The sequence below is a fragment of the Mytilus edulis genome, chromosome 5 (genome assembly GCF_963676685.1).
Source record: "Mytilus edulis chromosome 5, xbMytEdul2.2, whole genome shotgun sequence".
NCBI classification, from domain to species: domain Eukaryota; kingdom Metazoa; phylum Mollusca; class Bivalvia; order Mytilida; family Mytilidae; genus Mytilus; species Mytilus edulis.
In genome coordinates, this window is record NC_092348.1 from 42887009 (window position 1) to 42900341 (window position 13333).

Sequence of the window (13333 nt, forward strand, 5' to 3'; positions counted from 1 at the left end):
GTTTTTAGATAATGTATGTTGGACATTTGCCAGACATGACTATGATGTCATTATCTATTTTTATTTGCCAATAACTTTATGTAAATAACTTCATTGGAAATTTGCCAATATAAAATGTTGCTGATGAAGTTTTTTTTATTGTTTTATACAATAAACAATGTATATTCACTTTTACTACCTACCAATCTTTACCATCCAGTGATAACAAGCACTTTATTTTACATTTTAATATTTTATGATGTATTTAAAAGAGTAGTTATTGTTGCAAACTCCATTAGAAATTTGAATTGATATCAGTTTTGGAAAAAGGGAAACGGGGATGTGAAAAAAAAGGGGGGGGGGTTAAATTTTTCTCATTTCAGATTTCATAAATAAAAAGAAAATTTCTTCAAACATTTTTTTGAGAGGATTAATATTCAACAGCAAAGTGAATTGCTCAAAGGCAAAAAAAAACTTTTAAGTTCATTAGACCACATTCATTCTGTGTCAGAAACCTATGCTGTGTCAACTATTTAATTTTAGATTTAAAAAGTTTGAAGAAAAAATCTTTAATTGATTTGTAAAATCTTGACATTTGTTTTGTGTAAAAAAAAAACCCATGTAATGTCAAAAATTTGATCACAATCCAAATTCAGAGCTGTATCACCCTTGAATGTTTTGTCCATACTTGCCCCAACTGTTCAGGGTTCGACCTCTGCGGTTGTATAAAGCTGCGCCCTGCGGAGCACCTGGTTTTTTTCTATCTTCTATCCTCTGTCCTAAAAAAAGTCATATAAATTAATGAATTCACAGTATCAGAAATTGAAAGATAATTCATTGTGAAATCTCTTGCATTTTTAATCATGTGCAAAGACAAACTAATTAATTAAGCAAATGTCAATACCATGATTTATACTGTCTTGCTATTTGGTCCGGAATTTCTAGGTTTGAATATTTTTGTACATTAAAGTTTCTCATATTCCAGGATCACATTAATTTTACTCTTGGTCGACAGTCTTTCAACTTAAAACATTTGGAGAATGCTACTGCTGCTTTCAAGCACTTACTGACAGAAAACAGTAAACAGACAGCTGGTCAGCAAGGAGCCTTCTTCAGAGAGTACCTCTTTGTATACAAGGTTTGTTATTATATGTTAGATTTTGTCCTTGAGTGACGAGGACCTAAAATACTCTTTGGGTGTCTGTCTGTCCTTACATCATGTCTTTTAAGCACTCTCTGGTACAATTATTGTCAGATTTTGATCAAACTTTTATCAGTTATCTTCAATGTCTCCAACAAGTCAAAAATCAGTACCTATCAACTAGTTTAAAGAGTTGCATCCCCTTGGAAATATTGATTATATGGAAAATAACATTGTAAGCCTACATTTCTCTAAGATATTAAAGAACCATTACCCCATGGCAGATAAAATATTTGCCTTGGGGTGTACGCTAATCATCATTTAAATGATAACTTCTCATTAAACCAGGTTGACATATCATTTATAATTATTTTGACAACTCTGTTATATCAATTGTGTTGAAAAGTTGTGGAAACAAGACCTCTGCATGTTGTTTCCAGACAGTTCTCAGAGGGTGTTTGTAAAGGCCACATGCAAAATATCTTTGTTCACAGTTTGATTATAAATAATGCTGAAAAAAACCATAATACATGTACATTAAGAACATTTAATGAATAAATTATAATGAAAATGATAAATTTAACCCGAAGTATGGTTAATTTTATTTAAACCTAACACTTCGATATATTTCAGCAATTACTTACCCAGGAAGCAGGAGAATTAGGTGACCATTCTGGACCTTTACCTGAATTACCACTGCCAATTGTAGACTCTAACGAAACTAAAGTATTATTAGGCAGTAGGCCTCAACCTAGTCAAGGTAAAGTCTTAACAACCTTGTCTATATTATTGGTACATTGTTTTATGCTTAATGGAATCAACTAGATGATACCTGCCAGAATTTGATGTTTTCATTATGGATTTTGTGTCATTAATTTATACATCATGTCCTTGATAAAAGGTCTATTAATCCTTTGCATGAAGATTTTTGCAAAATTCTGAGTGGAAAATTTTAAATAGTATTTTAATACTTCCTCAAGAAGATGATAAAATATATATTTTCTAAATAAAGATTCAATAATTGGTGAAAAAGGAGGAAATATTAAATTTTAGTTTTAAAATCACAGTTAACATTCTGAGATATTTTTTCAGAACCGGAGAAAGTATCTATTATAGGATTAAACACCTTTTTAAAGGAATTTATTGGTGTGTAAACTCGACCAGGTCACTCACAAACAAATAATAGTTGGTAGGACTTGATGATATGTTTGTGAGTTAAAAAAGCGTTTAATCCTTATAATTCTTTAAAATTGGAGATAGGGAATGTATTTTCTCCCACTCGTTACCTCTATCACACGTAAATTTTATATTTATGTCATTGAATAGGTCTGGCACATGAATATATTTGTTGGTTGATGCAAAAATATGTACTTAATAAATTTTGCTATCTGATAAAAGAATAAACTACAAAAACTCTTATTAGAATCATTCTAACAAATGTTTTTGTGTTTATTATTTAATTTCAAGATTAATGTGCAGTGAAAATCAATTTTTTTTATGTCGATATTATTATCGCCGTCATGTTGTTTACATTGGATACGAAAAAAAGTTCAATCAACGTCATCTATTGAAAAATAACCAATGTCAAGATCAACTACCGGAAGTCCTCTCGACCAATCATATCAATGTATTCCCTTATATGCAAATCAAATAAGAATTATCATTTATTATTTATTATTTTCCAGTATCTGACAAAGTAGCTGTGTCAGGTGTATGGTTTGATCACAGTGAATGCAATCATCCACGGTGGACTCAGATGGAAGAGAGGCTGGTGTCCTCAGCTAATAATGGATTCCTTCCACCAACATTTCGACCAACACTGCAGGTCTTCACAAATAAAACTAACAACAAATATAATCCAGTCGGTTTTGTAGGTGGTGAGTTGATATGTATTTGTATTATAACAAAGAAATTGATTACATCATGTGGCTGGGGCGTAGCTCCATATACGCTGTCACGCCATGGCGTGCACATCGCGGGGTCTAAAAAAATAATTTACGCCGAAAAATAAAATAAAAATACAAACGAGTAAAAAATATAAAATTTAACTTAAACAAGAAACGAAGACAACGATACAGTATAACTATTTTAATTTCGTCACAATAATATTTCCGTATATATCAACCCTGACCGAAATACTTTTTAATTTATTCGTGAGAATTTTTTTTCTGGTACTCAAAGTAAAAAAGCAGCGTAAACATGAGCAGTTCAAAGCGTGACCAGCCGAAAGGGCAAACTTTAGACAATTTTTTCACCAAAATGCCTACTAACAGTACCAACGGTGATAGGCATGCAGAAACACAACCAGCAACAAATCAGGACAATATAGACTCTGAAACGTCAAAGGTTACGATGAACCGGTAGCATAAGCGCCACATCAGTGTCAATGTCAAAGCCAGTACAAAAATATCTGGGACCATCTTATCCAGATATTTCTTTGTTGAAAGATTCGAAATCATTAGGAAAAAATGTAAAGTTACAACTTTTGACTGACAAATGGAAAGATGTCCACACCTTCAAATTTCCGACAAGGTATATTCAATAAAAAAAAATGTAATTCACGTCGTTGAACTAACAGCACTGCAGGGGTTGTAAATCCACGTTTTTATTTGGATGAGGGTTGTAAATTTATATAATTTTGGCAAAAAATGACCAATTGACGTTTGTTTCATTTTTATTCTCTCAACTTTGGATCCAACCCTGAACAATTTAACGAATTACAATAACCTTTATATGAGTTTGACTGTCCTTTTGGTATATTTCGCCCCTCTTTTATATGTAAATTACGATAATGGTAAATATTAATCTGAATTTCCTCTTTAAATCATTGTGTTGAAAGGCTACTTCATATTGTTCTGTTTTGACACCTTCCTGTCGAAATAAAGCCTCAATGCATTAAAAATAAAATAAAATAGCCTTTCAAGACTTCATCCGATTCCGCAGTACTAGTCGTTACTGAAATGTTGCGTTCCGAGCGAAATGATGATAATGAGTGTTTGGAACGAGCTATACCAAATCGCTCTAGATATAGCAGAGGCTTTTGATATAGTTGAAATTGTTCCTAGGTGGTGTTGCAGACAAACCTCGAGAGCTAGCCATCCAGCCGAAACACCTAAGGATTACTGGCGAATTTCTCTCTACTCTACTATCCGTTTCTGGATCATATGATGACGGAACTCGATTCTCGACTTCTGAATTCAGAAAACCATTTTCATGCACAGTATCTTCTTCCGTGTGTATAGTCTGACAAATAAATAATGACCAAATTGTCACAATTTATCAGACATACCTAATAGATATCGGGTTGTCTTTAGAAGACTACAAGAGAGAGGTTGAACGCTGGAGAGCTCGCTGTCGAATCCTACCTAGTGATAAAGTGCCGACAACACTGTGTCAAACGCTTGATATAGTTAACCCCGCATTGTATCTGTCTATTGATACAATACCTGTTGAGAAATGACAGATTATCTGCTTTGGGTTTTATGCACATCCACCGTGATTTTGAGGTCAATTTAGACAAGACCATGGACGTTTTTGTTGCAGCTATAAATGCGAAGGGCAGATTTTTGAAAATTATTCAGGATGTTTCTAAATAAAAATGATGAAATACAGTCCTAATAATTTGCTATTCAAACCAATTTTAGGCCCTCAGAACGCACCTTTTGCATCTAGCCAAAAAAACAAATCTTGGGGGAGGGGGATTCCCCATAACGCCCCTGGGTGGCGTGCACTTCAAAAGGACCCAGCTACGCCCCAGTGTGGTGTGTTTGATTATGAATTGAATAAAATAATTTAGAGGTCAATTTTGTCTTTAAAAAATCTATAAAAACTACTTGTTAAATTTTTATTAAATAGTGCTTTTGGAATGTTTACATATATATTTACAAATTACATAAGATAAAATCAAAAAGCCTTATGGAAGTGATCATTTTCTTTTATTGGATCAAGAGAAGTCATTTAATGAAATAAAGATTCTCTACATGAAATTCAAGACTGCTTTTAGAATGACAGCACACCACTCTCTTTTGCATTTAACCACAGCTAGACAAGTTGTCTTACATGGACAATAGACTATTGTTAATTGGAACATCCCTGGTGTCATTGAGGAAACATTGTGAAGTTCTGTATGGATTGAGTATACGTCACAGCAGAAACAGTATTTTCAAATGGACCCTGATAATACAATGTTGATATATTAATGAAAATAGATATTAGATGGCCAATCAGATTTTGAAGTTTTATGTTTTTGGTAAAAAAACCAAAACATACCAATTTAATACGCTTAATATAATGAAGATGTTTATTTTCAGAATCAATTGTTGTTGAAGCACAGCTAGTGAACCCATTGAAAGTGATGTTAATGTTGACGGAGGTGTCCCTATTGTGGACATTCTTACCAGCATTACCAGGAACAGAGAAACCACAGCTCATTACCAATGAAGTTCTCTCTAATGTAAAGGTAATACTAATGTGCAATTTCAATCATTCAATTAGTACAACTCAAATAAGAGATTTTTCTTTAAGAATCTTATTATTTCATTAATCAAAATAAATAAAAATTATTGCAGTTTGATATTGTCAAAATATTTATGGCTTGTTGAAAATCAAACGAAAAATATTTATTTTATGCAAATTTGTTGTTCTCCCTAAAAATAATGAGAAAACTAAAACCATACAGAAAATTTCAAGAAATGAATGATGGTATTTTTTTTTTTGAAATATTTAGTCATATGGTTAAACATTGTGTTTTTTTTCCAGAATACCTTAGCTAATGAAATCATCTACACTCAAGTAATAGATAGTGTTACTCTTCAGGCTAATGAACAGTTACCTGTAAGTTATTTTATAATGATTCAAACACTACTACTCAAGTTTATTTTACTGTTTCAACTCATCCTATATGTATTTTCGCACTTTGATACCCAATTAAGTTTTCACATACTTATAAAAAGCAGCATCTTTTTGCAGATCATTTGATATGAATGATTGAAGTTGTCTGCATATCATTTGAAAATCATTAGAGAAACAGATTCCAACACCAAATCTTAGGTAATACGATATTTATCCCCTCCAGACAGTTAAATTTTAAATTTGAAAATTTAACTGTCTCGAGGGGATAAATATCATATCACACACAACCTTAACCATAAACAGCAGTAGAATATTTATTTATCTTAAATACCTCAAAATAAAAATACCAAAGGGAGATAATGTCACTTTTATTGCTGTTCTTCATATCATTAACATTGTCTGCATTGATGAGGGAAATACTCATACTTTAAGAGCAAGTTTAGGTTACTCCTACATTAAACAAAGCTGTATTTGTATTGTAAAATTTAGCAGGATGAAGGATTATTGAAGTGTACTTCAAACATTGTGTATCTGAAAAACAGTTAAAAAAAAATTATGTGAAGGACAAATTTAAGATCGCTGTAATCTTTAAAATAACTAGTAAATTATGCTCATCTTCCATGAAAATCCATGAAAATTAGTATCCTTTAAAATAAGGATAAATCCATGACAATCTTTTAAATATATCTCAGTAAATCCTAAAATGTGTTATGATTACTTGATCACAAAGCTCAATTTAATATTTTTTTTATAACCAAGATTAATGACAAATGTATACATGTAGAATGACATTTATATGATTTGACTATAAGTATAATTTGTTTGATTATGAAATTTAAGGTGCAGTTAGTGCTTGTTCCTCACCAAACTGGAGAACTTAGAATAGTTGGACTTGCATTCCATTTAGGAACAGCACAGACTGAAGGACCCAAGTCTTCCAATACTTTATATGTTCGTGGTAAACAAAAACTTGAAGTTCAAGGACCTCGATTAAATAATTCAAAAGAGGAAAAGGCCAGTAAAATGTATGGACCTGATCGTAGATTAGATTTAGTTATTCAACAAGAAATGCCACAGTTACAAGTGTCGTTTTGTAATTTCCCTCAGACGTTATTGTGCGGTGAGGTGCATGCCATCATGTTACAGTTTACGAACATTGGTTCTAGTCCATTACACAAACTCAAAGTAGGATCATCCAGTCCTGAATTTTTTACGTTAGGATCTCACGGTGAAATACCCAAATTTCCAACTGTGTATCAGGAGTCATCTGAAGTGCCAAATAAAAGCTCATCTTGTGAATTTAATTCCAAAATGACAAACATTAAGTCATGTGTCGTAGACATTGCTCTTCCAAATGGTGTGTTACAACCAAAAAATACATTATCTGTGCCAGCCTGGATACGGGGGAATGATATTGGAGGAGTACACGAAACACATTTTATGTTTTATTATGAACCTATTCATTCAACACCAAAACCAAGGTAAGCTTTATATTTTAAGTAACATTAGAACTGAAGGCATTTCTAAATAGTTACTTGTTATTGTTATGATATGCTTTATATCTAAATTTATGATAAAAAAAAATTCAGATACTAATTAGTTCAATAAATATGTTTGAAAGGTTGGCTAACTGAATTTTTTGGATTATCTGAATATATATCATAGGAAAATTGAGAATTATCATTTTCTATGTGGTATAGGGTAGTAATAAGAAATTCCCATTATTTTTATTTTTTATATAGATAAAAAATGATACACTTTTCATTGATATTGTTACCTTTTTACGTGGCATTATCAATCTTGGTTGCCTTTTCCCTTATTGTCACTTTGGCAAAATAAAATAATGGTAAGGAATCTCAATGTTATTTACAATAGCGATGTCAGTATCTAATTGATTACTCAAAGACGACATGTTTCTGAGGTTGAATCACCAACATTACTTACACTCACTGTGTAAATCTCCAAGAGTGGTTTGAACTAAAGCATGTGCATGTTGTCCATTAATGTATTTTACATGAATTGAGAAAAGTTAAGGTTTCATATCATTTCAGGGTATTTATAACTGTTAATTGTAAATATTTCAGATATAGACTGTTAAGACATACTGCTGTGATAAACACTTTAGAATCCCTCAGTGTGAGAGCTGTAGCCAGAAGGGGAAATAACTCATCACAAACAGGGGGCACAACTGGTTCCTGTGTTGTTTTCTGTGAATTGGAAAATTTGAGCCAGGTTAGTTGTCCAGTATATTTTTAAAAATGATATTATTTCCAGGTCAATGGAAAGCATATTTGTTATGAATATAACGTTTCTGCCCATTTAGATGAAGTAGCAGGGCAAATTATATCTTTTCTTTATATATTCCACGTCCAAGTGTCAATGGAATTAACATACTCTTGGAAAGTAGCAATTTTGTTTTAGGTGAAAGGTAATTTATTAATTGTCTTTGAATTTTGATAAAGGTAAATTTTAGCTGCTAGTAATACTTCTTTACAATAATTTATTTGAGTGGTTTTTTTATGCCCCACCTACGGTAGTAGGGGGCCATTATGTTTTCTGGTCTGTGCGTCCGTTCGTCTGTTCGTCCGTTCGTCTGTTTGTTTGTTCGTCCGTTCGTCTGTTCGTCCGTTCGTCTGTTCTCCGTTTGTCCGTCTGTCCATCCGTCTGTCCCGCTTCAGGTTAAAGTTTTTGGTCAAGGTAGTTTTTGATGAAGTTGAAGTCCAATCGACTTCAAACTTGGTACACATGTTCCCTATGATATGATCTTTCTAATTTTAATGCCAAATTAGAGTTTTTACCCCAATGTCACGGTTCACTGAACATGGAAAATGATAGTGCGAGTGGGGCATTCGTGTACTGGGGACACATTCTTGTTTTAAAATATCATTTTCTATTTTACAACAGGTCCAAGCACAAAGAGCCCATGTTAAAGAAGTACAAATTAACCAAGTCTCCTGTGCCAGTGATAGATGGACAATACAACACCTCAGTTCTCAACAAAAAAAATCAGGTAAATAACTTTAAACAAAATTAAGACATTCAGTTTTTGTCGAGCCTGCAACTTTTGTTGCAGAAAGCTCGACATAGGGATAGTGATCCGTCGGCGGCGGAGGCGGCGGCGGTGTTAGCTCACTTCTTAAAAGCTTTATATTTTAGAAGGTGGAAGACCTGGATGCTTCATACTTTGTATATAGATGCTTCATGTCACCAAGTTTCCGTCAGTCACATGTCCATTGTCTTTGACCTCATTTTCATGGATCAGTGACCACTTGAAAAAAAAGTTCAAATTTTTTGTAATGTTGAATTCTCTCTTATTATAAGTAATAGGATAATTATATTTAATATGTGTGTACCTTGCAAGGTCCTCATGTCTATCAGATAGTTTTCACTTGACCTCGACCTCATTTCATGGATCAGTGAACAAGGTTAAGTTTTGGTGGTCAAGTCCATATCTCAGATGCTATAAGCAATAGGGCTAGTATATTCGGTGTATGGAAGGACTGTAAGGTGTACATGTCCAACTGGCAGGTGTCATTTGACCTTGACCTCATTTTCATGGTTCAGTGGTTACAGTTAAATTTTTGTGTTTTGGTCTATTTTTCTCCTACTATATGCAATAGGTCTACTATATTTGTTGTATGGAATGATTGTAAGGTGTACATGTCTAGCGGGTAGATGTCATGTGACCTTGACCTCATTTTCATGGTTCAGTGGTCAAAGTTAAGTTTTTGAGTTTCAGTCTTTTTATCTAATACTGTATGCCATAGGTCAACTATATTTGGTGTATGTAAATATTTTATGATTAGTTGCGCAGGTTTTATTTGACCGTGACCTCATTTTCACGGTTCATTGCACAGTGTTAAATTTTTGTGTTTTGGTCTATTTTTCTTAAACTTTAAGTAATGGGTCGACTATATATGTTGTATAGAAGCATTGTTAGCTGTACATGTCTGCCTGGCTTGGTTCATCTGACCTTGACCTCATTTTCAAGGTTCATTGGTCTTTGTTTAGTTATCTTGGTTAATGTTAAGTTTATGTGACAGTTGTAATAAAGCTAAGCTTTATACTTAGGACTATCAACATAATATCAATGATTAGTATAGAAGGCGAGACATTTCAGTGTGTGCACTCTTGTTAAAAACTATGTGAAGATGTTTACAAATTTGACATATCATTACAGTATCACAAGCTTACTGGTGGTATAACAGTTATATAATACAAATACATTATTGTTTTGTAGAAATACAAGTGGGTAGTAGAGAAACTATGCAAATATGTTTAAAAGCAATAAGAAGTCCTACCAATATAGGTGAGTGTAATTTAGAATACAAAAATAAATCTTATATTTATACAAATTTTTGAAGAAACAGACCATGCAGACTAAACTCAGTCACAAATGCATTAGATGTTTATGAATTTGACCAAAACAATATTTGTTATACTCCACCTACGATAGTAGAGGGGCATTATGTTTTCTGGTCTGTGCCTCCGTTCGTCCGTTTGCTTCAGGTTAAAGTTTTTGGTCAAGGTAGTTTTTGATGAATTTGAAGTCTAATCTACTTGAAACTTAGTACACATGTTCCCTATGATATGATCTTTCTAATTTTAATTCCAAATTAAAGTTTTGACCCTAATTTCACGGTCCACTGAACATAGAAAATGATAGTGCGAGTGGGGCATCCTTGTACTTTGGACACATTCTTGTTTTACAATGTTTTACTTATCTTAGAAGCAATTAAATTTGAATGGGTTGTAGCACAGTAATATTTTGGGTAAATTTTCCAGCCCAGGTTGTACATATATTTTTTGCCAACTTAAAGGGAGCACAGAGGACACCCTTTTCACATCCATGTTATATTATTCAACTATAGTATGTTCTGTATTTAGACAAAATCAATCATTACAAACTGTTTTTATATAAATAATTGTATTTTTAGAATCAATAAAAGGGAAAGACTGTGTATTATTTAGTGATGTTTCCTTTGACAATCAACAGGTAAGTGGTAATTAATCTGTTAGTCGGAGAAGAGAATTTTGTTTCCCATAGAACTTACTTCCTGTTGTTTCTGATTCAAACTAGGATTCTAAAATGTTTCTTTATAATAATAAGGATGACATAGCAACAAGTATAGCTTTTTGCATAGAATTCATTCAAACTTATATTGAGAAATTAAAAAAAAAATTGTTAAATGTTTAGTTATGAAATAAGATGAAATCTTTTCAGGAATTTAAAAAATTATTAATTATGCTCTCCTTTTAGAAATTTTTTAAAACAATGGAGGCTGCCAAAAAATTCGCTTTTATGACAAATAATGCTTGACTCTTTATAAAGTTTGACCGACATAAAGGAAAAGCTGATTTCTTTGTTGTGTGTTTGTAAAATTTGACCCATTAATGAACTATTTAGATTAAGCTTTGATGCTGTAATGCATAATAATATCTGGAGACTGCAGTACTATCAGGAATCTAGCGTGTAACAAAAGATATTGTCTCCATCGTTCAAACATCATTGGTATTTATGATCAGTGACACGTTTTATGAGCCTTTGTTTTGTCACGCTTTAGTCATCGTATCACCATACAAAAAAGAAGATGTGGTATGATTGCCAATGAGGCAACTGTCCACAAGAGACCAAAATTACACAGACATTAACAACTATAGGTCACCGTACGGCCTTCAACAATGAGCAAAGCCCATACCGCATAGTCAGCTATAAAAGGCCCCTATAAGACAATGTAAAACAATTCAAACGAGAAAACTAACAGCCTTATTTATATAAAAAAAATGAACAAAAAACAAATATGTAACACATAAACAAACGACAACCACTGAATTACAGGCTCCTGACTTGGGACAGGCACATACATAAATAATGTGGCGGGGTTAAACATGTTAGCGGGATCCCAGCCCTCCCCCTAACCTGGGACAGTGGTATAACAGTACAACATAAGAACGAACTATAAAAATCAGTTGTAAAAGGCTTAACTCATCAGATGGACAAAAATACAAGTGGACGTAGCCGGGTACTTATACATCCCGACACAAAAAGACACAATGAACAGATCTGAGAGTACTGGCAGTTATCTGACAGCTAGTTCAAAGCCACTAACAACGAATAAAAAAAATTATGCATCTAAGACTAAACTATCAATCAGTACACATCCAACATCCAATGGATTTAGTTTAAAGACGTCATAAACAGCCAGAGAGAAACATGACCTTGTGCAATGCCAAGTTACAGGTATCGACAGATTGTAGATCCATGAATGTATATATGTATATAACATACTAGTAATATTTAGTTAGCTTTTAATTTACTGGTAACAAAATCAATATTTATACCAATAAAAACAATATTCAATGATCTTATTACAGTGTTGAATAGGTAACCTTTTAGAATAAGTTTCTTTAAAGGAGCGACAAGTTTACATGGATCATTTCTAAATTTCCATGCCTATTTTACAGATTTGTAGCTCATTAACACCTTGTGCTGACTTCTACTTCTGCTCCAAGGCCAAATTATCCTCCGATGATACTCTAGGTAAAACTGCTGGAGAATTTAGTGATCTGAAATGTGCAATACAGATAGGATTAACACTAGTAATAATATGGAAGGTAAGCTTTAATTGTCAACACATATTTTTAACACATATTGGTAAGCCTTTTATGATGTTTTGAATGTATGAACACACACTCATGTTTTGTTTTTTACAGAGTTGTTTAATCATTGGTACATGTTGAAAGTATGTTTCATGTAGGTTTTTAAACCAATAACTCTTCAGAGTGGTCTAAAGAAGATCAGTTTTAACCATACCTGATTTACCATTGTTAATATGAACGGTATCATTATACCCCATCAAAATAATTTGGCTAGTGGGGGTATAGAGGAAGCACCTTGTCTATTCAGCATCAATGGAACGGTAACCCTGCAACACAAACCAAAAATAAACATTCAGATTCTCAACTACATGACATTCAGATGTTTTATTTATCACTTTTTCATACTTTAGCTAAGGCTGAAAATAAAATGGAAGCTATTCAGATGTGTTTGTTGTTTAGTGTAAAAACCATGAATTTATTTGTAGGCATTTGTTATCAATGATACTGGTGAGGTACAGATTAGAGTGGGTCAGCACCATGTACATATAGAAAAAATTGACACTATATTTACATCTTATCCTATAAAAGTAAGTGTTAAACATTCTGATATCCAGTTAGTTTTATATATAACCTATGTTTGGCATTTCTTACTGTGTGAATGACAGGAACCCTGGATTCTTCATTAGCTAGTGTAGATAAAGACACAAACTTGTTGGACAGGTCATATGTTATTCTTTTGTTACCTGTTTCTATAAATCTGAT

The 13333-nt window shown here is 32.8% G+C and overlaps 1 protein-coding gene across 12 annotated transcripts in view; it reads left to right on the plus strand.

Annotated features, from left to right (window-relative positions):
• Positions 1–13333, plus strand: part of LOC139523725 (trafficking protein particle complex subunit 8-like) — a 64782-nt gene that overhangs the window by 19793 nt on the left and 31656 nt on the right. For all 12 annotated transcript variants that reach the window (XM_071317967.1, XM_071317970.1, XM_071317968.1 and 9 more), the window contains 12 exons: positions 965–1117; positions 1754–1880; positions 2806–2997; positions 5431–5579; positions 5879–5953; positions 6812–7452; positions 8056–8203; positions 8876–8981; positions 10212–10280; positions 10909–10967; positions 12437–12586; positions 13057–13158. In XM_071317967.1, the coding sequence (XP_071174068.1) occupies positions 965–1117; positions 1754–1880; positions 2806–2997; positions 5431–5579; positions 5879–5953; positions 6812–7452; positions 8056–8203; positions 8876–8981; positions 10212–10280; positions 10909–10967; positions 12437–12586; positions 13057–13158 (1971 nt within the window). The remainder of the gene's footprint in view (positions 1–964; positions 1118–1753; positions 1881–2805; positions 2998–5430; positions 5580–5878; positions 5954–6811; positions 7453–8055; positions 8204–8875; positions 8982–10211; positions 10281–10908; positions 10968–12436; positions 12587–13056; positions 13159–13333) is intronic.